Below are 25,098 nucleotides of genomic sequence, written 5' to 3'. Positions count from 1 at the left end.
AAGGGAAGGGTTAATGATAGTGGTTAAGAGAAGGGCAGCCTGGGAGGTGGGAGGGCTTGGCGAGCAGCAGGGATGCTGCCTCCAGTTCCAGAAGGACCAAGGCACTTCATGGTACTGAAGGGGCTATCAAGACAGATAATATTGGGAACAAGGACAGAGATCCAGTTAACAGAATTGGTGGGAAAAAAATGCAGACATAACTTCAGGAATAAGGCAGAAGCCACTCAAAGAAGAAAATGGAAGCCGTCAACAATGCATTCTTCCCAATTTCTCCACATCCATCTTTACTGTTTTCCTTCTAATATCAGGGAATAACACACCCTTTTTATTACAACCAATCCTTCTGCCCATGCCATGGCTCCCAGCCTACTCTCTCCAAAAGCAGCAGCCCATCTCTTATACTTTGAAACTGTCTCCTGTACTGACTTCTTATCCCTTTTTTATTTGGGGCGTGTGTGCAGAAACTAACCTCAACTCTGCTTCCTCCTTCCACTTTCTCATTCAGACATTTCTAAAGAATAGTCTATATTTACTATTCCTACCCACTCTCCTCCCGTTCATTCCTCAATCCAGTGCAAACCTACTGATTGCATTCTCATGACAGCCAACCAATAACATTCATGCTGCCACGTCCATTGGAAGTTTTGTTTTGTTTTAACCATATCAAGTGCTTCAGTACATTTTGAATTACCCAGAAGAATGTCTAATAAATGAATACCACCATCCAGGTACAGGCTTACAGGGGAAAATCCAAGTTCCCTAATGGGGGTGGAAGGCCTTCCATGATCTCACTGACCCCGTCTACTTCATTGCGCTTGACCTCCCCACCCAAGTGGCTGTTTCTCACCTGGGTGTCCTTGTTGGTGCTGTCCCCTCTGCCTGGAAGGCCCTCTCCCCTAAGCCCTACCCACCTTTTTACTTCTTTAACTTCTACTCCCCTATAAATAAATACTCAGACCATAAGTAATCTCCCCCAGGAGGCCTTCCTGATACCCCCACCCCAATCCCTACCCTGGGCGCTCTCCTTTCATTCTCCCATGATATTATTTTGAAGTTCTGTTGTTGCACTTACCACTCCACCCTAAAACAGACTGTTTATATCCATCTCACCAAATAGGCTCAAAATTCCCTTAAGATAGGAACCATCTTAGACACCCACATGACAAGAGGGAAGTAACCACCATCACATTTGTCCTTCTGCCCTCAAGAAGGATCCTCTTCAGCCTGGCATGGTATGTATAAAATGTCTTGGAAGCAAGGGGATAGCTCCTGCAGATTTCTCTCCCTTTTCCACATTTCTGACTATAACTTGGGTCCTTGTGTTGCCATAGTAACCAACAGTCCCAGAACACAGACTTCTGGCAGTTGGACTTTTAGTCACTGAGACTCGGGATCAGAAGGATTTTTAACATCCCCAATTTATGGTTCAGGAGTTGGTAGCACCTCTTTCATGTGGGCAGCCACCAGAGCAGGGCATGAGAGTCTGCAACGTGTGTGTGTGTGTGAGCATGTGCGTGTGCAGGTGTGTGCATTTTCCTACCCTCACTTACTTACTGGGACATCACAGAAAAAGATGGACTAAAAAGTGCCAACAGATGGTGGGAGGATGTGCATCTAAATGGCTATAACCTTTCTGGGAAGCGATTTGGGATCAACTATCAGGAGCCTTTAAAATATTTGTGATCTTTGATCCATTAAACCCACATTTACGAACGTAAAGAAAGAGATTTACTAAGGGGGTTTACTGTATATTTATTTATTAAAATAACAACCACCTAATGGTCATTAATAAGGAAGGGGTTTAAAATGACAGAATAGCCATATATTTGTTTATAATATGTAGGTTGTATCATAAAATATAATAATCTCAATTTCAACAACTGATGTGACATCCACATCCAGTACATATGTATATGTGCATATGTATATGTACAAATATATGTGTGGACATACGTGGACATACAAAGAAAAGATAAGGAAATTCACCAAAATGTTTTTATGATGGTTATCATTACCTCTGGAGAGTGGGATCACCGGCATATTTAATTTCATCTGTATACTTTTCTATATTTTTCAAATTTTATACAATGATTATTTTGTTTTATAATACAAGTTCTTTCTACTATAGTAAAACAGATGATGAGAGGTATCAGAAGGAGCTGCTTAGAGAGGATTGTTATACAAAGAAACAAATTTTTTAAGGGAGAGGGTTGCCTCTTTTGCCTTTCATTGAAAATGCAAAAATAGGATGGCCTTTGGACTGCCCTGGTGGTGTAGTGGTTACGTTTGTGCACTCCACTTCAGTGGCCTGGGGTTCGCAGGTTCAGATCCCAGGCACAGACCTAGCAGCGCTCATCAAGCCATGCTGTGGTGGTGTCCCACATATAAAATAGAGGAAGACTGGCACAGACGTTAACTCAGGACCAATCTTCCTCACCAAAAGAAAAAAAATTAGGATGGACTTCTGTAGGAATAGGATGGTTCCAAATAGAAAATGGAATGAATAATATTATGGCTTAAGTACCATGATTCCTTTCTTCTCCCCAATCCCACCTATTTTTTCTTTCTTTTGAAGATTGCTGAGATAAGGGAGACCTGAGATTTGAGCCCTTGAACTCCATGGCTCACTCATCCTCCAGCAGCGACTGGACCGACACCAAGGACTGCAGCTCCGAATCAGACCTGAGCCTCTCAGTGGGCTACTTCCCCTGTGAGGACACATTCTCCCATGAGAACACAACCTCCTGCGAAGACATGTCTCCTGAGGGTCCTTCAATCCACTTCATCCCTCCTATCCAAGGGACATGGTGGACTGAAAGTAGAGGGAGACTCCTGGGAAGACGAGACCAAATTCAAGACAACCCGGGGCAGTTTTGCAAACTAAGCATAACCCTGGCCTGGGATGTTGATGTGGACTCTAATAATTCAGACTCCGTAGCTAATTGGGACCTAAATGGAGACAAACAGTGGACAGACAAGTACCCCAAAGAGAAGAAACAACCAACTCTCAGCAAACTGGACAGTCTGGTGCAAAAGCTTGAGAAATTTCTAGAAAATCAGAAAGATGATGAAGATGATGACTCTGTGTTCCCTGAATCTGCTCAGGAGGAAGATTTCCACCTGTCCAGCAGCTCCTCTCCAGATATAGCTCAGGCCAGTCATCAACAACATACTTGTCAAGATTTGCCCAAGTTTGACCCACCAGAAAATGAAGATGTCATCCAGTTTCCAGAGATTCCTCCAAGGCTTCACGAACACGAACCTGCTGAGGTGAGTAAACAGATGCTTCACAGGCAAGCAAGGGACAGGTCTGGTTAGGGGGGAGCCAGGTTGGAACACATAGCAGGTGTGTACCTTCTATGACACACAACCGGGCACCCTGGGTGTCTGACATGACCAGGAGTGGGAGAGGCTAACAGTAAGGAAGGAGGTCAGGGTAGAGTTGAAGGAGAAATTCCAAGAAGCACTGAGGAAGAGAAGAGGGTAGGAAAGTAAAGAAAAGGCTAAGAATTATGACTCTTCCCTCCCAATATATATATTGTTTATTTGTTTATTTATGAGTTTAAGTATTAATGAGTACTGAAACTGTGCATTTATTGTTGGGTTATTTCTGGTAAAAAGATTTGAGTTCCATACAGAGGTAAATATTGACCCCCACTGCTGTCAGGTTATGGGTGTCTAACTCGTCATCCATTCTCTTGGCAGATACTAAGCCAGACAACTGGCAGCCAAAGGGCAAGCACTGTAGAGACCTCCTCAACCTCCTCAGGCCAGCCAGAAGAGGAGGACACTCATTCCGGCACACAAGCCCCCTCCTGTCTGAACTTCAGGTGGGTCTTCCGCTGGCTAAGGCAGCAAGTCCTCTCCTCACTTTTGGGAAGACGGCGTCCTGAGAAGGCCACCAAGAGCCCCCATCAGCTGGTTCAAAAGAAAAGACCCTCTCATAGAGGCAAGAGAATCCAACCTCAAGAATCCCTCGAATTAGGATCCCCTGTATCACCAGATTTTTAAACTTTTTGATAGCCCCTGTTCTACAATTCCCACGAGTTAATTTTTTTCCAATAAACAAAACACATATTCTTGTTATCCATGTCTTCCTCTTCCTGCTCACCATCTTGACCCAGGCTGAAAGTTTGCATGTTGTCTAGAAGACCAAAATGTATTCTCAGGGAATTTTAAGTAGTATTATCCTTCCTAACCTGAAGGTTCTCTTTCTCTCCTCTGTCTTCTTCTCATTGTTTTTCACCCTATTTCCTTTATTTTATGTATTTTAACCTGTTTTATCATTAACCCAAATCCCCATTTTCAGAAAGTAGCAGTACAACCTATCAGATTGCCAAGGTGGCAATATGGTTCTGGTTGAACTTCCAGGGCTCGAGCAGTGGCAGCGGGTAACAAATCAGTCAGGAAGCTAATTCAATGGGTACTGTTTCAGTTCAGACGGTGGGTCTGATGTTCCTAGGGGACCTGACTGGTTCTAGCATGTGTTGCCTTGGGTAGAATAAGCGGCCCACTAAGGAGCAATGTGAGCACTGGGAATGCTACTTAACCAGTCTAAGGCTAACTTTCCTCTTTTGTAAGATGGGGAAGATAATATATAATGATAGGGTTGCTGTGAGAATTAATGAGATAACACAAGCACTTGATGATATTATTATTGTTCTTGTTGCTACTATTCATCCTCTCCAGAAGCCTTGACCCAAGGGCCATCTAAGAGTGACAGTTTACGAGTCAATTCTCATTGAAATATTTCCCTCACAGAAGCAATATTTACCAAAAGTTATGGGTTTCAGCAGCTCTTGACTCAATTAAGTCCTCTCCCAGCCCACTCCCCGCTGTGCCCTCTGAAATTCCTTTGTAACTGTCATTCCACTTTCCTCTAAATGTCTACTTCTTTGAGGAAGGCTGTACTCACTTTTCTGTCCCTGACCTGTCCCTGTTATTGTTATCAACTCACCTCTCCCACCCTCCTTATTCACCTACAGGTACTCAAGAGCCCTCCGTCTTCAGCCTTTGCTCCCAAACTATATGACCTGCAGAGACCATGTGCTAAAGCACAGGATTCTTTAGTCTCAAATTCCTTCCTTTCCTCAACTTCAATTCCTTTGCCCCCTTCCTTCCTCTCCTTCTTCCTTCCTTCTACAAATATTTAGTACAAAGCAGTGCCAGATACTTTTCCAGCTCACCAAAAAAACAAACTCGACTTTGGGCTCTGGTGGCTTATTACTTAAGCGATAAAGCCAGGTAAACATATGACTATAAAGAGTAGTGGATGATAATGGTCTGTACAAGGTACATATTGGGTACTGAAGAACAATCAGTTCAACAAGGGGGGGTTGAATTTAAAAGCTTTTGTATATGAAGTTGCTTGAGTTACAAATGTGGTTAGTCTAAGGTGGAGGACATTAAGTTCCTGGGTAAATTGGTGTGGAGTTATAGTGTATGATCTTGGCTGGTTATATGTGAGAGACAGTGCCCAGGGAAAGACAGTAAAATGGGAGGGAAGAAACCAAAGAATAGGGCTCTTCCAGCCATATATGCTCATGGTCATGCCCTGAGTCTCCTCTCAGCCAGACTCTTACTTATCCACCTCTCTGAGAACATCTTCGCATTCGACTAGCTCACTTGGAAGCCTTCCTCCACCTTCACTTGCTCTTTGACTTCACCAAGACTCTGAGTCCTGTTACGGCACCTGTTCCACAACCTTCATTTACTTCCTTCCAGATCCAACCTGTGCACCTCCTTCCTAAACTGCAGCATATCCACCACATCTAGCAGCATTCACAACGCCCTGCCCTTTTCTTCTCCCAGATCTTCTTTGAATCTACAGTCACCAAATTCCCCAACAGGACACTCTTGCTTCTCATAAGGGCCAACACACAAAACACAGGGATTACTTTCTCCATTCCCTGGAGAATTTACCCCATTGCCTTCTCAAGTGCTCCCCTACTGCCTGGGGAACTCGTCCTTAAAGACCCCACTCTAGGGTTACTATGAGGCCAAGATTGACCCGTCAGGGTAAAGCTGACCATGCCCTTTCTTAAGCTGCCTCCCAGCCCCCATCTTGCTACCCTCACACCATGACTTGTACTTTTCAGCTCTCTTTATATGACTCTTTTACCTATAGGCTCTGATCTCTTGAGGGCAAGCACCAGATCTTAGTTTCTCTTTACTGCAAGATCCTAACACACTGTCTGGTACAGAGTGGTCTCTCTCTGTCTCTATATAAATTTTTTTGAAAAAGAAGATCAGCCCTGAGCTAACATCTGCCACCAATCCTCCTCTTTTTGCTGAAGAAGACTGGCCCTGAGCTAACCTCTGTGCTCATCCTCCTCTATTTTATATGTGAGATGCCTGCCACAGCATGGCTTGATGAGCCATGTGTAGGTCTACACCTGTGATCCAAACCGGAGAACCCCGGGCCGTTGAGGTGGAACGTGCGCACTTAACCACTACGCTACCAGGATGGCCCCTTTATATAATTTTTTTAATGCTTTGAATATATTGTATTTCGCTGAACTTTTTCCTATATAACTTTTTAAAAAGTGAAATACAACAACTTAGAGTTGTTATTCTTTAAATCAAAACTGGCCAGCACAGTTAAGAGCAGGAAAGGTGGCAGGGGGTAGCAAGAAGAGAAAACGATAATCTGTAAAAGGTCAAGTGAGGTGGCGACCCACAGACGGAGAAACCTAAGACCAGAGGAATTTAGCAACTAATCTGAAAATTTAATTCAACAAATATACATGGAGACTTATTGTTGCTTTAGACTAGATGCTGTGATATGACTAAAAGAACGATGACATCTTCTATCATCATGGTGGTTGTATCCAGAGTTTTGTTGTTGTTTTAATTCTTTCTCTAATAATTAAGTCAAGCTCCAAAAAAAAGTCAACCAAAATGAACTACTTTAAGAGATTGCCCACAATGAATAAAACGCCCTGTTCACTAGTAAGATTTCTGACACATTTGTGTTTATTTTTCAGCAGTGATTAAACCTGCTTAACAGGTATGAACTTACCTCTAAGATTCAAGCAAGGTATGTTATAAGCCTTTGCAATAAATATTTGTAAAGAGTATTTGTATTTCTTTGTACAGAATTAGAATTCTAAATATTCTTTGGGGTTGTCACACTACATCTCAGAAAGTGAGTCAAAGTGTTTAAAGATAGGAACTATTTCAGTACCCCCTCATTCACCGCAGTGTCAAATATGCTATGACACTATTAGCTGCCTGCCAAACTATGACAAGTTCTCTGTTTTGTGTCATATACATGGGGTTGGGACTGAAGGAAGCCCCCTACACAACAAAAGGGCTGAGAGCAAACTGGAAGTGGTCATTAAAAAACACTAGCTTTGGGGTCGGCCTGGTGGCATAGTGGTTGAGTTCACGTGCTCCGCTTTGGCAGCCCGGGATTCACAGGTTTGGATCCCGGGAACAGACCTACACACCACTCATCAATCCATGCTGAGGTGGCACCACACATACAAAACAGAGGAAGACTGGTACAGATATTAGCTCAGGGGTTAATCTTCCTCACCAAAGCCTCCCCTCCTCCCCCCACCAAATCCACTAGCTTTGAGCCAGCCCTGATGGCCTAGTGATTAAAGTTCAGTGCACTCTGCTTCAGTGGCCCGGGTTCAGTTCCTGGGCATGGAACCACACCACTCATCTATCGATAGCCATGCCATGGCGGCAGCTCACAGAGAAGAACTAGAAGGACTTACAACTAGAATGTACAACTATGTACTAGGGCTTTCGGGAGAAAAAAAAAAAAGAGGAAGATTGGCAACAGATATTAGCTCAGAGTGAATCTTTCCTAGCAAAAAAAAGACACTAGCTTTGCTGTAACCTCAAGACTCTAGCAGATTATTGCACTTGCCAGGCACATGCTAGTCTAATTAACCAGTAAGTTTCGGGATCCATTGTCTCAAGACTCAAAACTAAAATCATTCCTTCAAGTAAATTGCTCAACCTTGAAACTCAAAAAGCTCAGCTTGATTGAATTAGCAAGGTATTGCCTTAAACATTCCTATTCTAGAATCTATAACGATGCCGTAACATAAACCAGCATGTAGTGTGAGAAATTATCAAGCAAACGTACGGAGCATTCAGCTCTCTCCAAACACAGAATCGGGACAGGCTAATGTAAATTTTATAGACCACCCCATGCCATGCCAATTTCTTACTCAGCAGGACCCAAGGAAAGGAAAAACCATGTGATCAAAGCATACCAGCAAAACAGGGGCAAATTATTTTTCCAGACTTAAACAATATCATGTGAAAATTCACGGCTCAAGAGGATGCATGGGTCCAGGTTTACCTGGTTGCAAAAACAGTGTCCAAAATCCTCTCACAAAAACAATGAAAAGATAAATGAAGCAAATTATCAATAAATTCATAGAGAGTGCCCATAAGGTTCTTACCCCAATTATTTAAGAACAATTTTGTTTAGGTAGGAGGGATCGTTAAGTGCCTCAAAAATAAGTCTTTTCATTATGAACTGCAAGTGGGAGAACTGATATTGTATGCAGGGTACTCTCTAATTCCAAGATGGATGGGTGGGTTTTAGATTGCAGTGCCTAGAGTGAAGGTTTTCCTGCTACCCCCTAATACCACAACAAAGAGAACAACACTGCTTTCAAAAGTGAAATAAGATGCTCATCAGATAACACTGAGGTGCTGAGTGAGTCAGGCATGAGCAGGGTAGGTACAAAAGCCTTAGGATAAATTCCCAAAAGGATTATAAGCCTGGATCAAGAAATCCCCTTACTAAACAATTTCTGTTTACTATCCCACCTTGCAGAGGAATTCCATGGCTTTGCTGCCCATTCGATTTCAATCTAACATGCTTTATAAAGAACTATTTCTGAGGCACTTTCAAATGGGAGGGCAAACATCAAGTATCTTTTTAGGTTGTGACTGCTGAATAAAAATTCATCTCATTATTATTGAATTCTCTTAGTCTAGAAGGAAATCAGAATGGCAGTTTACTTTGTTTTTCCTCACCTGCATTAATCAAGATATATTATTTTAGGTGCAAATCCCCAAAACTAAAAGATCTCTCTCTCTCTCGAACTTTCCTGCATACCCAACTCACAAAAGAAAAGAAAACACTCCAAACATTTTAAATATTAATGTATGTCTGGATAGCTGTTTTTGAGTTTCACTTTCATCAACTCCTCTGCCATCTGTCTTTGGGGCCTAGATTTTCCCCAAACAGCAATGGGATGAAAAGAATTTTTCTCCAGTAAAGAAACTTCGAAAATTCAGTTAGTACCATATTGCAACCACCAACATAGTAACTAATTTACATAAGGATCAAAAATAATTGCTAAAACCATCAGGTGAATGACTGACTGTTGGGGAACAGGATATGCATGCGGTCTCCAAGAATTACCCCACAGATTACATATTGGTTATCAAGAGGATTAGGTACCTTTACCATGGAGAGGTCTAATGAACACCAGCTTAATCAAGCAATTATACTCAGCCTAACCACCATCATGTACCTTCTCAAGAGACGAATGTAGTGTACTCTTGCTAGTGATGTTTAACTTGAATCTAATCATTAGGAAACCAACAGTCAGATGAACTAAGATTGAAAGACATACTTCTAGACAACTATCTTAAACTTTTCAAACATGTTAAAGTCATGAAATACAAAATAAGAAAAACCAAAAAGGCGGGGAGACAAGACAGTTCAGAAAAGAGACCAGGGAGACTTGGCAACCAACTGCTATTTATAATCCTTGATTGAATCTTTGATCAAATCTATAAAACCAAGATAAAAGGTATTTTTTAACAGTTGGAGAAATCTGAATATACAACTGTATATTAGATACTTCCAAATGGTCCAGGAAAAATAAATAAAGAGAAAATGAGAAAATAAAGTGGGAAAAATATTAAGAAAAACTGCAGTAAGGAGGGAATTCAGATCTCTGCTATTAAAACAAAGTACTACATTTGCTATACTTGTGTGATAGTAATATTGCAAAGATGTACATATTTAACTCATTAAAACTTTTACTCTAAACAAAACTTAGGTATTAAAGTGATTTCTCAAGTGATATAAGCTGGGCAATTCTTTAATCTGGATTCATTCATTCATGAATGGATCCCTTTGGATTCACCACTGGCTGCAAGGAATTTTTAGTCTCATGGGTTAACAAATATTCAACCCATAAGTCCCTCTGACCATAAAAAGACAAGCTGACCCAGTTGAAAGCAGATTAGCATCTAGGTATTTTTCAAAAACATTTCAGATTTCAGAAGTTTATTTAGCTTTTCTTGAACTTTAAAAGCATAATTTTTGCCCAGTGGAGAGCTAGGCTCTCTATGATCAAATTGTCACAAGTTCAGGGCCTGGATATCTCATGTTTCCCTTCAAAAGAACTTCTTGGACATTTTCTCCGTTTCTCACAAATTAGGAACAGCCTGCCACTTATAATACTAATAATTCCTGCAAATTGTTTTGACATTTCCTTTTATTTTGAGCGATGCTATATTGTTCTGCTTCTTCCAACCTAAGAAGCAGCATAAGCATAAAGTCACCAGACAATGCATTGAAATCCTGGAGGACTTTTGAGAGCAAGAGAGGGTGCTACTATAGTCTTTATTAACCTTTTTTGGTGCAACCTCTTATATGATGAAAGCTATGGATTTTCTCTTAAACAAATGTACACACTCATATACACTAAACACTTTGCAGATAGTTCAGAAAGTTCAGAGACTCCCTGAATTCTACTCTTCAATCCCAGGCTCAAAACCCAAGTTCTTAAATAAGACTTCCTGGCTTCAAATCTTAGATTCACCACTTATTTGCTGTAGGTCCTGAGGAAGTTACTTAACTTCTCTGGGCTTTGCATTTTATCTATAAAATGCGATACTAATAGTACTAACCTCAAAGTGTCGTACTGGTGAGGAGTTAGCAAAAGCGCCTGGCACATAGCAAATGCTTACAAGTTTTAGCTGTTACTAGTTGCTGTCATGTACTTCCTTCGTTTTAAAGAGCCACATGTGGGGGCCGGCCCCCTGGCTAAATGGTCAAGATCGCGCACTCCACTTTGGCAGCCTGGGCTTTCGCTGGTTCAGATCCTGGACGTGGACACAGCACCGCTCATCAGACCATGCTGAGGCGGTGTCCCAAATAGCACAACCAGGACCCACAACTAAAATATACAACTATACACTGGGGGGCTTTGGGGAGAAGAAGAAGAAGAAGAAAAAGAAGAGATTGGCAACAGATGTAGCTCAAGGCCAATCTTTTAAAAAGAAATTTAAATAAAAAAAAAAATTAGAAGCCACATGGCTCCTGGTGACTACAGAATTAAGTCCAAGCAAAGTGGCATTAAATCTCTTTATAATCGGATCCTCGTGTCCTTTTCCAGTCTTTTACAATGCTCCACCCTGCCCCTTAATGCTCCTTGTAGTACTTGTCCCCTGTTGTTGCTTCCTGTACTTTCCTGCCTCAGTGCCTTTGCCTATACTGTTCCCTCTCCTTGGAACTGCCCTAACCATGCTACTCCTTCAGTCTGCCCTGTGACCTACCTACTCCCAAATGTGCCCTTCCAGGCTCAGGTGAAATTTGAACTATTCTATGGAACTGAGAAAGCTGGAAATAATCTCACCTCCCCTTGTGCTACCATAACACTACCTGCAGTGAGCGCACATTTCATCCTGTTTTACAGAAATGTGCTCCCATGTCTTCCTCTGCCACTGGACAAAAGTGCCTTGTGTTCTGCTTATCGTTTCATGCCCCAAAGCCCTGGCCCAGTTCTTGTCCATAGCAGCTCCACGATAAATACTTGGTGAAATGAATGGTTAATCTGCAGGAAATAATTGAAACAGATAATATCTGAAATTGAGTGTCATTTCCTCTCATATAAAATTTAACCAGCTTCTACTTTAATTAAGTCTACTCCCTGATGTTTATATCAGGGGCCAGGGAGCATGCCATAGTGTAGATGTTTCCGGAGTGGAAAAGCCCAGTTTTGTACGACGACAAAGCAAGTTAACAAAAGAACAGTCATATCTTTCTACTTGTCTGAGTAGAAACCGATATTCTATCCTCTCTCTTTCATTTAAAAGTATTTTTCTAAAAGCCTTTGTATTTCCAAATCCTCCAGATAATGTTTAGATTCATTCACTCACTCAAATACGTTTACTGAACATTAATATGCCAGAGGCTGTGCACAAAGATGAGGCTATGGATCTCTCCCTTGAAGAGCTCATACCTGGGGGTGTGGAGAAGGGCATCCTGCCAGACACAGCACAGAGGCTGTAATCTAAGCTAGAGCTCAAAGGAAGAGCTGGGAGAAGGAGCAGACAACTCTGACAGAGGGAACAGCCTATGCAAAGGCCAGAAGTCCTAAAACGCATGCTTGGGAAACAGTGAAAAGTCCAGTATAGCTTGAGCACAGGGCATATTTCAGTGCAATGGTAAGAGAGCAAAGTCTGAAGGGGAGGGGTGGAGCCAGATTGCTAAGGACTTTTGAATTGTATCTTATGGGGAGAATGGAGCTTTTGAATCAAGAGATTGAAATGATCAAGTCCGTGTTCTAGAGAGAAGTTTCTAATAACAGCATATGAGTGGGACTGAAGTGGAGAGAAGTTGGTAGAAGGAATATTAGAGAAAAAAAAAATAACTGCCAGCCAGGCTCCATGGTGAGATAGAAGGAGGAGGCAAATGCAGAGCTAGCCCTTGAGTGGTTTTCTCAATATGGTTGGTGGTACTCCTGTTCCATCCTCAGGCCCAGCTGCAATACCCTCCATGCTAGACAAGCTCCAAGACACTACTGTTTCTGACAACCAGTAACCATTTACATGAGTCAATTTAATGAACACAGTGGACAGGAAATTATCCAAGCTGAAAAGTTGCATCTGACTCCCAAGGTGCTCTGAAGCAGACTGTTGGGCAGCACTGAGCAGATGTCTCCTTGCTCTTTCTTTCATTCGTTTATTCAGTGTTCACACACACTGAGGTCTCACTATGTGCTGGCCATTATTACCCTTCATGCCAAGGAAATGGGAATACACAAGACATTGTTCCTATTCTCTAGATGTTCAAAGCCCGGCAGAGGTGTTGTCATTTGTTCAACAACAGAAATTACTAAGTGGGCATGTTCTCCTTGATGGTCTTCATCTTACATAAGGCTGTTTAAAAATGTGATCTGGGGGCCGGCCTGGTGGTGTAGCAGTTAAGTTCGCATGCTCTGCTTCGGCAGCCCAGAGTTCACTGGTTCGGATCCCCAGCACAGACCTACGCACCACTTATCAAGCCGTGCTGTGGCAGGTGTTCCACATATAAAGTAGAGGAAGATGGGCACAGATGTTAGTTCAGGGCCAATCTTCCTCAGCAAAAAGAGGAGGATTGGTGGTGGATGTCAGCTCAGGGCTAATCTTCCTTAAAAAAAAATAATAATAATCATAAGTGATCTGGATATTGGTCACCATACCAATGTGTAACTCATTTTTACCTTAAATGATTGGTTTTCTACATGAACTATAGAGCTGGACTGGGTGTGTGTGTTGGGGGGGCGGGTCCTGCCACAATAATTGGGATTACTTTGCTTATACACAGTAGATATTTGTGAATTTGCCCACTCACTAAAATTTACTTATAACTCCAAAATCAATATTAGTGGTGCTTTCCTGGTCGTTCATGGACAAGCACAGAGCAGCAAAAACCCTGAGTCACCTGTGTGCAAGGTCCCAGCTGCAGTCAAACAGGCGATGCTGTGCCTTCTTGTTTCAGCTCAGCTTTCAGACTATAAACAAGCGTCCTTTTCGCAGTCTATTCTGTGCCACATTTTTGTGCTTTTTGTTGGTGATTTCAATGTTTAAAATGGCCCCCAAGCATAGGGCTGAAGTGCTGTCTAGTGTTCCAAGTGCAAGAAGGCTGTGATGTGCCTTGTGGAGAAAATGCATGTGTTAGATAACCTTTGTTCAGCCGTGAGTTATGGTGCTGTTGGTGGTGAGTTCAATGCTAACGAATCAACAACGAATGCTAAATAAAGTGCCTTCAAATAAAAACAAGGTCATGCATTGATCAGTTGAGAAAATGTTGTGACCAGGGGTTCACAGGAACCTAAACCTGTACTTCCCTGAGGTGCAATGGCTCAGTAGTCACTAACTCAGTGTTCCTGGTGACTTTATAGAATGTTAACTACCGTGACTAACAAGAATCGACAGCATTAGATCAGGTAGAGAGTGCAAAGAACCAGCTGTAACACACTGATTTTTTTTTTCAGCTCTACTTTCTGAAGCTTCAGCAGGGCCACAAAGCAAGGAAACAGAAATCACTTGCTGGATCCTGCAACACTTGGGTAGAATTAGTTGGTATTTTCTGTCCCTCTAGAATCACTCAGACGCAGTGTCACAGAGAAATGCTTGCTGTTTGGGGGCTAACAAGAGGAGGAGGGAGAAGGGGTCAAAAGGCCAGGGCGTGCTATGGGTCTACATAAATAGGTGTCTTGGAGTGCCACCGTTTTCTCTTGGGAGAAGTCTTATGCTTGAAGGCCTGATACTCCTTGAAGGCCACTTATTTTCTGCTTGATAGTTGGTCTTTTGACGACTCCAACAACACAGGAGGCCCAATCTGGGTGAAAACCCTCTAAAACAGGTGTTCTATGCCACATCTCAGGCCAGACCAATTTAGACCCTAAAGAACCAAAAAGCCCACTTTTTAGGTAAATAATCCATTCTTTAATTTCTAAAAAGTGATAAACAGTAAGATAATTTAAGTCCCACCAAATTATCCAAAACTGTTGAGAATGCCCCAGAATCCATGTTTCCCTTTGTAAAAGCTAACCTCCCCAAGCAGGAAAGGACTTACAGACATTAGCGTATTAGCAGCCAGCTTTCCTGCTCCAGGAATTCCACACATCAGAACCAGAGGCATTACTGGAAAGTTCCATCCTGTCTGCTTGACTCTCTCCCAAGGTGAGATAGTCTTTGTTGAACAAAACAGTCCTCCAAGAACAGATCTGTTGAGAAGCTTCCAAGCAAGGTGAGATGCCAAGGCAAGGAGGAGCACCAGCTAACCAGAAATCAAGGGCAAGAAAAGCTGGATCCAAAATAAACATAGTACAAAATGCCCAGAATAGCCCAGAAAGACAGCTGATGACCTTTTCTTCTAAAACCTCTTAATATCACGATATCAAATGGCACAAGTATCTAAAGCAGAACACATAATTACCACCACAAAGGGAAAGGAATAAAGTAAAAACAAACATACCAACAAGAAAAGCTGATGGTACAACAACAACGTGTGCTTTGAAACATAAACTAAAACACAGAAGACAAATACAATTATTGTACTGTACTTAGGAGTCTGTCGTTGGTGAGGGAGTATACCTCAGTCTAAGGTAACAGTCACAGGAAGCTGTCAAGGCTATCTCAAGCTCTGTAAACTACCATAATTTCTAAAGAGAGAGCATATATTATTTCTTGCCTAAAGACTAAAGGAATCCTGCTACAATGGCTGCAAATTGCCACACGTCTCAGTTAAGTCTCTGCTTGGTGGAACCAGCTCTGGGCTGTGATTTGAGGAGAGGACAACGTTATGGTATACAAGGAACACAGAACACAGCCTGGGGACCCAACCTCATGTCTTTGATTATGATGCCTTGAGCATCATAAGCCTTGAGCTGCTGCTAAATAATGGATTTAAGAACTATGGAAATCCCTTCTCCCAATTCACTCTCGAAGTGATAGAGAGCCTTGGCTAATTGAAATTCTGGTGCCAGAACCCTGCTTTCTCAAAAACAGGATAATATGAAACCACAGATCTACTGAGTCAAAATTCCCTTGGATCCTCTTTCTCCTTTCCTGCTGAGACTACATACCTGAGAGCCATCAGAGATGCTAAGTCCTCCTAATTAAATGTATAAATGCATGGCAACTTGGGAGAAAAACATCACCTGTCCAGTTACAGAGCCAGCACATGCTCATACGCACAGCCCCCTCATATTTTGATTATTTATTTGCTAAATGTGTAAACTTTTCCTTTCTCTCCATCTACAATTACACACTTGCATACCTATACTAAGGAGAAAGAAAAATCAAAGTCTCTGACTGCCAGTTTCCTAAGAGGTAAGGAAAAACAGAGCAACCGAGAATGAAGACTGCTATGGCTTTGTCAAGTTGAGCAAATAGCTTTGAGCAGCCCTGAAACTCCATCCACACTCTCACACACACAAGAAACGTCTGCTTGACGGAATAGTTCTAAAAGCCCAACTAAATCTCCCTTTGACCGTAAAAGTGATCCTCAATATTTGGTAAGAGGGAGAGATTCCTAGAGGAAAAGAAAAAAGGGAAGGAAAATCTTTTGTAAGTTTCATGAAGAAAAGAAATTCATTCATGTGTTATCTCAAGTTATAAGGAAGTGACGACGCACAAGACAAACCACCTATGTGACAGACGAGTCCAAGTAAGACTGCCATTCCCAAGCAGTAGAATGTTTAAGATGAAATGCCTAGAATAAAGAATGTTTGATCCACAAAAGACAGGAGATAGAAAACTTCAAATTCCATACAACAATTGAAGTGATAAAGACTTTAAGAAGGATATGAAGAAAAGGGTACAAAGAGACAGAGCTATGGTGTATGCTTTTCTTTGGGGATGACATTATATCTCACGGCTACAAATTGCCTCCTTAGAAACCACTACATGACAAGGTGGAGTGATTATGTAGGCAGCCTGAGTAACGGCCTGCCCCATCCCATGGCCTTCCACCACCTGATGAAGAGAAGGGAGGAATGAAGCCAGACAAGAGGCCCCACCTCATTCTTGTGCCTGGGTCCATTCAGCCTCAAAAGCAGTATTACCAGATAGCTTTCACCACCATCATCCATGATCTCAAGAATCACACACACTGGAGAGACTAGGGTGTTGCCTACACTCTGAGGCAAATATTTCTTCTATTTGCCAAATATCACAACATCTACATAAGTGAAAGTACAAATATTCCAAAGTTTTTAGTTTACTTTAATTCTTTCCTCTGTATCCTCCTGCATCAGCTTCATGCAGATACCCCTGAGTACAAGAGAACAGAGGTCAGAACTTAAAGTAATTACTAAGTGATAACACCATTTAGTAGGATTTATTCTTATTTTATTAATTCAGTTTAAGCCAATGTTTAATTTAATTTCAATGCTAATTTTTAAATATTGCTTTGTAATAAATATTTTCTTCAACATCTGGAACAAAACAAACTCGCATTTTATTTGGGACACTCCCAGCTGTGTGACTGTAATGTGGGAACTGAGAATTTAAATAGAGACAGGAGATAAGGCCAAAAGCAGCTTTCATAATCCAGCTATGCCATATATTTCAACACAATGTCTTCAATATTTATTTATGTAGTTTAGACATAAATATACACATCCTTTAACTAATAGAGCAAGTGTTTTAGAGCTGGTTAAAGTCAACGTAGGTGTGAAAATGAATTAGTACACACTCACATAGCCTTAAACCAGTCACAACAGTCTGGTCATTTGGTTTTTTCCTGCTGTAGACATTAACTATTTTTGTGAATTTAGGTCATATCTTAAAACTTCTCCTTCCCCACTATCGTAAGTACCAAAATCTGCTTTCACAAGAACTTTTGACCTGGGAGGAATCTGGGAAAGAACCTAGCATGTAGAAAAATACAAACAAACCCCAAACTAGGTATTATACTTAGAGGATTCAGAGAAACCTCCTCTCTCTCAAAGTCCCAATGGAAACTAACTTCCTGATTTTACAGATGAGGAAGCTGAGGCCCAAGATAAATGATAAACCTGACGTTCCACGGCTAGTTGGTGTGGAGACGTCAGAATTAGAATTTCACAGTCTAGGGCCAAATGTTCTCTTTGCCTCAAATCACACTAAAAGTTTCCTTTCTAGAACACTAGGCTATTCATTTGTTAGATCATAATCTCATCAAGGGCAAAATCAAGCTTAATCTACACCATGCGCCCCAATAGCTAGTTCAGAATTCGCTAACAGGTGGAAAGACATCACCGACCACCGACAGCAGGAATGGATACCCTATAGTGGCTGTGGCCTGTACTCATTCATCCTCACAGCCTCGCACCAGAGCCCCCTGGTAAATAAGGATGCTGGCTTGCAAAATGCCTGGCAAGAGTTGAGAGTGTAATATGTAAAATCATAGTTTTTCTTTGTGCAAAATAACCCAACTTTCCTGCTAATCTCAGCTCCACTGGCCTCTTCTTGAACTAACCAAGGAAAGCAGTTCCAACAACCAAGAGTGTCATCACTGACTCACGCTGGGGAGGGACACGCCATGGACAAAAGTTTCCCTTCATGCTTCCTCTGAGTTTCAGTTTAAGGTGAGGCAAGCAAGGAAATATTTTTGTTATTGTTCCCCATACTTAAAAAAGAAACTAGTCTTGTATTTTTTTAACTAAATGATCTGAAAACTCCTGTAAACTAACAGATACAGAGTCAAACAGGTAATATTAGGAATAATAAAATCAGAAAAATAATAAGAACAATGGCTATTATTTTTGGTGCCAGTGCTATGCAACCAGAAGCACAGTGCTGACACTATTGCAGTAAATTGTCACAGCAAATCCATTAGGTGGGCATATTAATATCCCCATTTTACAGATGAAGAAACTAACCCAGAGGAATCACGGGAAAAGAAGGTGGTGGAGCTGTGATCAATGCAGAATGGTCTCACAGCAAAGCCCACATGCCCACACTCCGTATTTGTTTGAAAAATAGATTTTTTTTTCCCTAGTTTGGTAATTTTATTGATTAAGTTCATTTTTGCCTCCAGACTCATACATTAGGGACTGGTTTTTCAAAGCTTCCTTAAAAAAAAATGTTAGACCTAATAAATTTATTCAGAAAACACTTTGAGAGCTCCTCTAAGTCTGGTCGCTCAGGTCAATTTTTATTTCTCTATTCATCTCTCTAGACTCTTCAGGTCTCATAAGCTGATTCTTCTTCCCCTGGGTTGTCACTCTTCCAGGCTCTTGATCTGGCTGGTGACATTCTAGGGCAGCCCAGGCAAACCTCTCTTTGGATGTATTTTCTCTTCCTCTCTGTAATCCCTTCTGGAACCCAACCAAGGCCCTTCTCTGCCAAGGGAGCAAGCCTTACCACATCACACGCGTATTAGAGAGAGCTTCCACCCGGCCACACCCCTGAGAGCAATCGACGAAAACGTCTTCATCTGTTACTGACCAGCATGCTTAGAACATCTTACTAAAAACGACAAATCACCCGGCTACCTAAATTCAACTTGGCTGCCTTCAAAGACCTTTATTTCAACATCACTTCACAGAGTTGCTGAATCTAAATTACTGAGTGGTCCCTGAGCAAATAAAATATGATCATCACCAAAAGATACACACAAAAATATTCATTGGAGCACTATTTGTAACACATCCAAACAGGAAACTACTGAAACGTCCAGCAACCATAAAGAGACAAACAAGTGAATACCACGATAACAAGGAAAATGAAAAAATAAACTACATGCAATAGCATGGATGAATTTCACAAACACAATAAGCAAAATAGGCCAGACACAAAAGAATATATACTGTATGATTCCATTTACATAAATTTTTAAAATAGGTAAAACTAATCAAAGGCATTGGAAATCAGGAAATTGGTTATTCCTGGGAACATCAGGGGAGGGTTCTGGGGTGCTGGTAATTTTCTGTTAATCTGGGCACTGTTACACAGGAGTGTCCACTTTGTGACCATCATTCCATCAAGCCTCCACTTATGACTTGTGTACTTTCCTCTCTCTATAGGATACCTCAATAAAAAGCTGACTGAAAGAGACCCTGGTGGACATCTGGTCTGCTCTCCTTAGTGGGCATAAAAGTAACTGTTTCCCGTGAAGGTTAAATATCTCAAAGACACAAAGGAAATCCATGGAAAGGCTGCAACTGGACATTAGATCTCTTAACTCCCCACCCAGGTACCAAAGTGACCTCTCAAACGTGGAAGGATGTTTCTCTAACTTCCTTCCTTGTGGTGACTACAGCCAAGGTTTAGAAGGATTAGGATCACATTCCTATTAAGAACACAACCCAGAAGGTTCCGGTCTCCTACCAACAGCCGTGACAGGAAGACCATTTAAACATATTTAGGAAATGGCAAATCAGAAAAAGTCGGTCAGTGCTGTGTTCACACACAAGCTTCTGCCAGTTACTGTGTGATTGTCTTCATGCTCCGTACCTCTCTCTCAACCTCAATATCCCCATCTAGATCACCAAAATATTAATTCCTACTTTGCAAGGTTGCCATAGGGATAGTATAAGGTAATATTGTCACACCAGTGCCTGGCACATGGTAAACACTCAGAAAAAGTATTCTCGAATGAATATTAAATGAATTGAATTAGTCCAGTGCTTTTCCCTTAGTAGACATTCAATAAATAGTTAAGTGTTATTATTACTGAGCAAGAGAAACAGAGAGGAAAGGAGGAAATAAGCTTAGACGAAAATACGTCATTTTTCTAAGCCTATGGGGTCATCAGTGGGTCAACCAACAATTCTCAGTGGTTTAGATGGGGCACTGAAATGGGCTGTGGGACAAAGATCAATAAAGGATTTGAGAAAAGAGCAGTGCTTTTTATGTGCTTTTCTGTGTGTTTTTTTTCTTGGTGCGAAATAAAGATTTGCTCATTGACTGCCACAACATGCCTAAATTCTAGTCACCTATCTTAGTCATATTACTTTTAGAATTAAAAAATTTTTAAAGAGGCGGGTGGGTCATAAATTCTCATAGACTTAATGAGTAGACTGACATAGTCAAGTAACTTTACTACTGGGAAAAAATTGACACACTGAGGATATGGAAAGGTAATTGCAGGCTTTAAAGATGTCAGGAATGAACAACGGAGAGGAGTGAATTTACTTACATTTAAAGAAAACAAGATTAATACAGATTTTTTCTTCAGCTCTTCAAACCTTGCATGTATTCCTTAGCAAACTGATCCATAAAGTTCTTTTATACTGAAAAGAAACAAATATAAAAAAGATAAATTAAAACTAATTTCAAATAATAGCACACCAGAAAAAAATAAAAGCTATAGAGGGTAAATTACTGTAGAAGCAAAGAACATCAAACCATATAACACGTGTGTGATTATAAACAGGAAAATGTGTTAAGGACCAAGAGGTTTAAGTGACTGACTTCCTTCCGTATCTCCTTCCCTCGTTCCCTCCTCTTCCTCCCTCCCCTCCAGTCAGTGCTCCCTCCCTCGCTTTCTTCCTTACTCCTTCAGTTGCTGAACAACCTGTAATATCCCTTGAAGCCTGAGTTTCTGCACAAAACCACCACCATTATTTTTTACAGCGCAAAGTATCCGTCACAGGTTAGGTACTTTATGAACATTTGTTGAGTAAGTGAATGAACCACAGTTTTACAATATTTAGTTGTTTAGCTTAAAAAAATAAGAAAATTCATTATTTTCTTGTCCAATGAGAACAATATGCAGACAATAGGGGAAACATATACACTGTTTTTTAGATTTGCAATTCTGATTGATTCCCTTATCTCTTTTGTATAACACATACCTAGGAAAAAATCCTAGTAGTACACATATGGGCATATATATTCTCACCGTTACAGTAATAAAAAAGTTTTCTTAGTGAAAGAATATTTAGGAATAGTATAAGTTCCTTTTGAGGGGCTCACTCTACAAATACTTCATAACTATCTCCATCCAAATGAGAAGGCAAAGCATTTCCAAGTTAAATAGTAGACATGTTACCTCACATGTGTTTTTCAAATGTATATATAATCGGCACCAGGCCCAGACAAAATTACGAAGTAGGAGTGTAGCTGCTTCCTTCTATCTGCCCTTTTGAGGAGTTAGTGACCCCAGATGTTTAATTAAGTAGGAAAGCAAGAGGATCAGCTCTAAGATTCCAACAACTTAATGGATATCTTTCCTGAGGGCATTTCCATTTAAAAAAGAGCTTCAGAAGAGGCAGGTGCTTAACAATAAAATAAAATGCATTAGTGACCACGGAATTTCAGGCATGAATAGGGGATAGAGGTTGTCTTGAAGGAATTTCTCAACTCAGGTAAGCACCTCTCCATTCAGCCTCCCCTAAAGATGGTTTCATATGTGACCCATATATATACACACCAATCCAGGTAGATTTTAAGCAATTAATGATGCACACATAGGCAAACTCAATTTTAAGACTAGCATATGCTCCAAAAGTAAATAGTTATACTAATCAGCAGTTTTCAAAATAAGTGTCTAGGAACCCTACCCCCGAGGCAAGAGTGACTCAATGTGTGAAAGTGGGCAGAACAATTTCACCTTTATCTGTTTTCTACTTTGATCCAAAAATTAGTTGGAGAAGTAATTCCTTAAGCTGCTTATAAAAGGGTTGAAACTAAATGATGACTACATTAAAAGCTAGTACAGAAAATCCAATGAGTTCATAACATAGCTGATCTACAACAATAATCACCCCAAAATCCAACCACCATCTCTAGCAGGGCCTTTATGGGAAAATGTGAGTTCCAGCCTGGGTCCCAGAGCACAGGTCAGCCCGGGCCGGAGCAGGCAGGAGCCAGGTCTTCTCTTCCTGCCTAGCCAGTGCCTTCATCTCCCGCCCTGGAACAAACAGCAGAAGGAAGGACACCTACACCGCCACGAGGACTGAACCAACAGTGAGTGGACAAGACTAAGGCGGGGAGATCCTGTGGATATTCCAGAGGTGGGGGAACGGGGAGCTCCAGCAGGGAGCAAGACAGAGTGGTTTCTGTGTGTCACTCACTTCCCCAGACCCTGTCCCAATCCCCATCAGCCTCCTCGCTAGAAATTACATGGACAAGGTTCAGATACTTCACATCGGTCAGGGCCTCTCAGATGGGAATGAGGAAGGAGAAAAGCAGTGGAATAGTGTAAAGAAGAAGAAAATATACCTACATTATGTAAGACTCAATTCAAAATAACACGTAAAATTAAAAAAAAAAAATTAAAGAGAATTATAAGAAAGCATTGCCTGAACTTGCTCCAGAGAAATTCCTTTTAACTAAGAGGCCCTGAGTATATTCAATCTCGCCCTCAGCACAGAGCTCTGATTATTTGGCCCGACCAGGACTAAAATAAAACATTTATAAACATGTACCATTAGATTTTTTGAGTTTCCATCACGAGCCTTGTTTAAGTAAGTCAAAGATGTCTTTTGTTATACAGTTTTGATCGAATGCAAGAGACTTTAGTCATTTCCTCAGAAACAGACGTAGCTATAAATATGAACTAACCAACAGTCAGCTGCTCAAAAAAAGGCTTGCTGAGAAGTTTAATTTAAAAACAAGAACACATTATTAGATTGAAAAGTAAGACATAAAAAATCCAAGCCCATGCAAACAACATTCCTAGCAGAAAAATTCTTAGTGTAATGACAAGGATAATTACAAATAACTTTTTCTTTGACTCACAAACCTTTCCTATAGAGATTACAGAAAAACAAAAAAGTCTGTATTTCTGTCCATTTAACAAAACAAACCCTTAACATCCTGCCCAAATCTCAGATTTCAAATTCCAAGAAAACCCTCCAAACCGTCAAGTAAGTGACTTCTTTATATCCCTTTGAGATAGAAAACACACTTATCCCTATGGCTTATTTTCTAAATCTCTTTGATATTCTAAAGCACGACCGTCCTAACTGAGAGTAGACATAATCATTAGGAAGAGAAGTTATTGTTTATTATAATAATGCCATATTTCATACCTTAAAACTGAATAGAATCTAAAGTCTCCATTCAGGGACAACTTAAGTGTCTAAAGTGGGAGTCTGTACAGAGGACAAATATGGCCTGCCACCTGTTTTTGTAAATAAAGCTTTATGGGAACACAGCCATGCCCATTTGTTTATAAACTGTCTATGGCTGCTTTTGCAAGACACAACGACAGAGTTGAGCAGTTGTAAGAGAAACTATAAGGCCTGTGAAGTATAAAATATTTATTATCTGATCTGACCCCTTAAGAAAAAGTTTGCTGACCTCTAGTCTAGGAAACAGCTACCTCAGCGGACTAAATCTTGAAATAAACACTAATCCTGGTGTAGTCATCTTGCTGGATAACTACCTAAATCACTTGAACTTCAGCTGTTTTAATTTTCTCACTTACAATACAATGACAGATAATAGTTACTGAGAACTTATGTACCAGGCACTATTCTAAGGGCTTTACTTTTAGTACATGAACAACAAATTCATTCATTTAATTCCGAAAAAAAAGCCCTGTGAAGGAAGAAAATGATTATTTCCATCTTACAGATGAGGAAACTGAGGCAAAAGGGTTAAATAACTGGCCCAAGGTCCCACTGCTGTCAAGTGGAAAAATCCGGATCAGAACCTAGGGTCTAGAGCTGGTATTATTAATCTCTGTGCTATACTGATCATAATTTTAATTTTATAAAAGTTATATATAATAAAAGGAAACCTCAAAAGGTTTGTTAGAAATGTTAAGTAAAGACAGTAAAGTACACTTCTGCACACAGTTTAGGATAAGAAACCTAAAACAAGAATACAAATGGACTTCCCTAGAGACTCTTCTGATTCTAACAGCAGAGCTAAGCTGGGAGCATCAGGAATATAAATTCTCTATTTTATTCCCACAATACTCTTTATTTTTTACCACAAGTAATCAAACTAACTGACCAATGGCTATCATTCCCTTGGTAAGTAAGGCCTCTCTGGGCAGCTGAGCCCATCAGAAAGCCTTCAGGATGAAATCTACCCAGAGGAACCCTGAATCTTCCAAATTTGTTCCCCTCTAGTCTTATCCTCTCCCTCGTTTCCATCTGGGAAAGGGCTGAGCAAGCATCAGTAGAAGTTATGGAAAGACTGTCTTCATAGCCTGGCAAGAAGAGCTCTCTCCAGAAATCAATGTCACATGGCTCAGGAAGACGTCCCCTGGCTGAATCATCCCCACCACTTCCTGAAGTTCTCCAGGATGTCTGGAGAAAAATGTGTCACCTACATGTGACCCAGTACTCTTTTGTAGTGAGAGATAGGTTTACATGATCCAAATCAAATAAGGGGAAAACATACCGTTAAATTACTCATCACCAATTTCACATTCAGATAGGAATAGTC

General features: G+C 40.9%; 2 protein-coding genes across 18 annotated transcripts in view; one reads left to right on the top strand and one right to left on the bottom strand.

Moving 5' to 3' along the window:
- PPFIBP1 (PPFIA binding protein 1) overlaps positions 1 to 25,098 on the bottom strand; it is a 160,943-nt gene that overhangs the window by 95,454 nt on the left and 40,391 nt on the right. For all 17 annotated transcript variants that reach the window (XM_070495204.1, XM_070495207.1, XM_070495206.1 and 14 more), the window contains one exon: positions 20,891 to 20,984. The gene's annotated coding sequence lies outside the window, so the exon portion shown is untranslated. The remainder of the gene's footprint in view (positions 1 to 20,890; positions 20,985 to 25,098) is intronic.
- On the top strand, positions 1,026 to 7,619 carry C22H12orf71 (chromosome 22 C12orf71 homolog). The gene is made up of 2 exons (XM_070494395.1): positions 1,026 to 3,153; positions 3,706 to 7,619. Exons 1-2 carry the CDS (start codon positions 2,620 to 2,622, stop codon positions 4,009 to 4,011), a joined length of 840 nt encoding a protein of 279 aa, XP_070350496.1. The 5' UTR covers positions 1,026 to 2,619; the 3' UTR covers positions 4,012 to 7,619.

This window comes from Equus asinus, chromosome 22 (assembly GCF_041296235.1).
Source record: "Equus asinus isolate D_3611 breed Donkey chromosome 22, EquAss-T2T_v2, whole genome shotgun sequence".
Lineage (NCBI taxonomy): Eukaryota > Metazoa > Chordata > Mammalia > Perissodactyla > Equidae > Equus > Equus asinus.
This window is presented reverse-complemented; position numbering and strand designations above follow the sequence as displayed.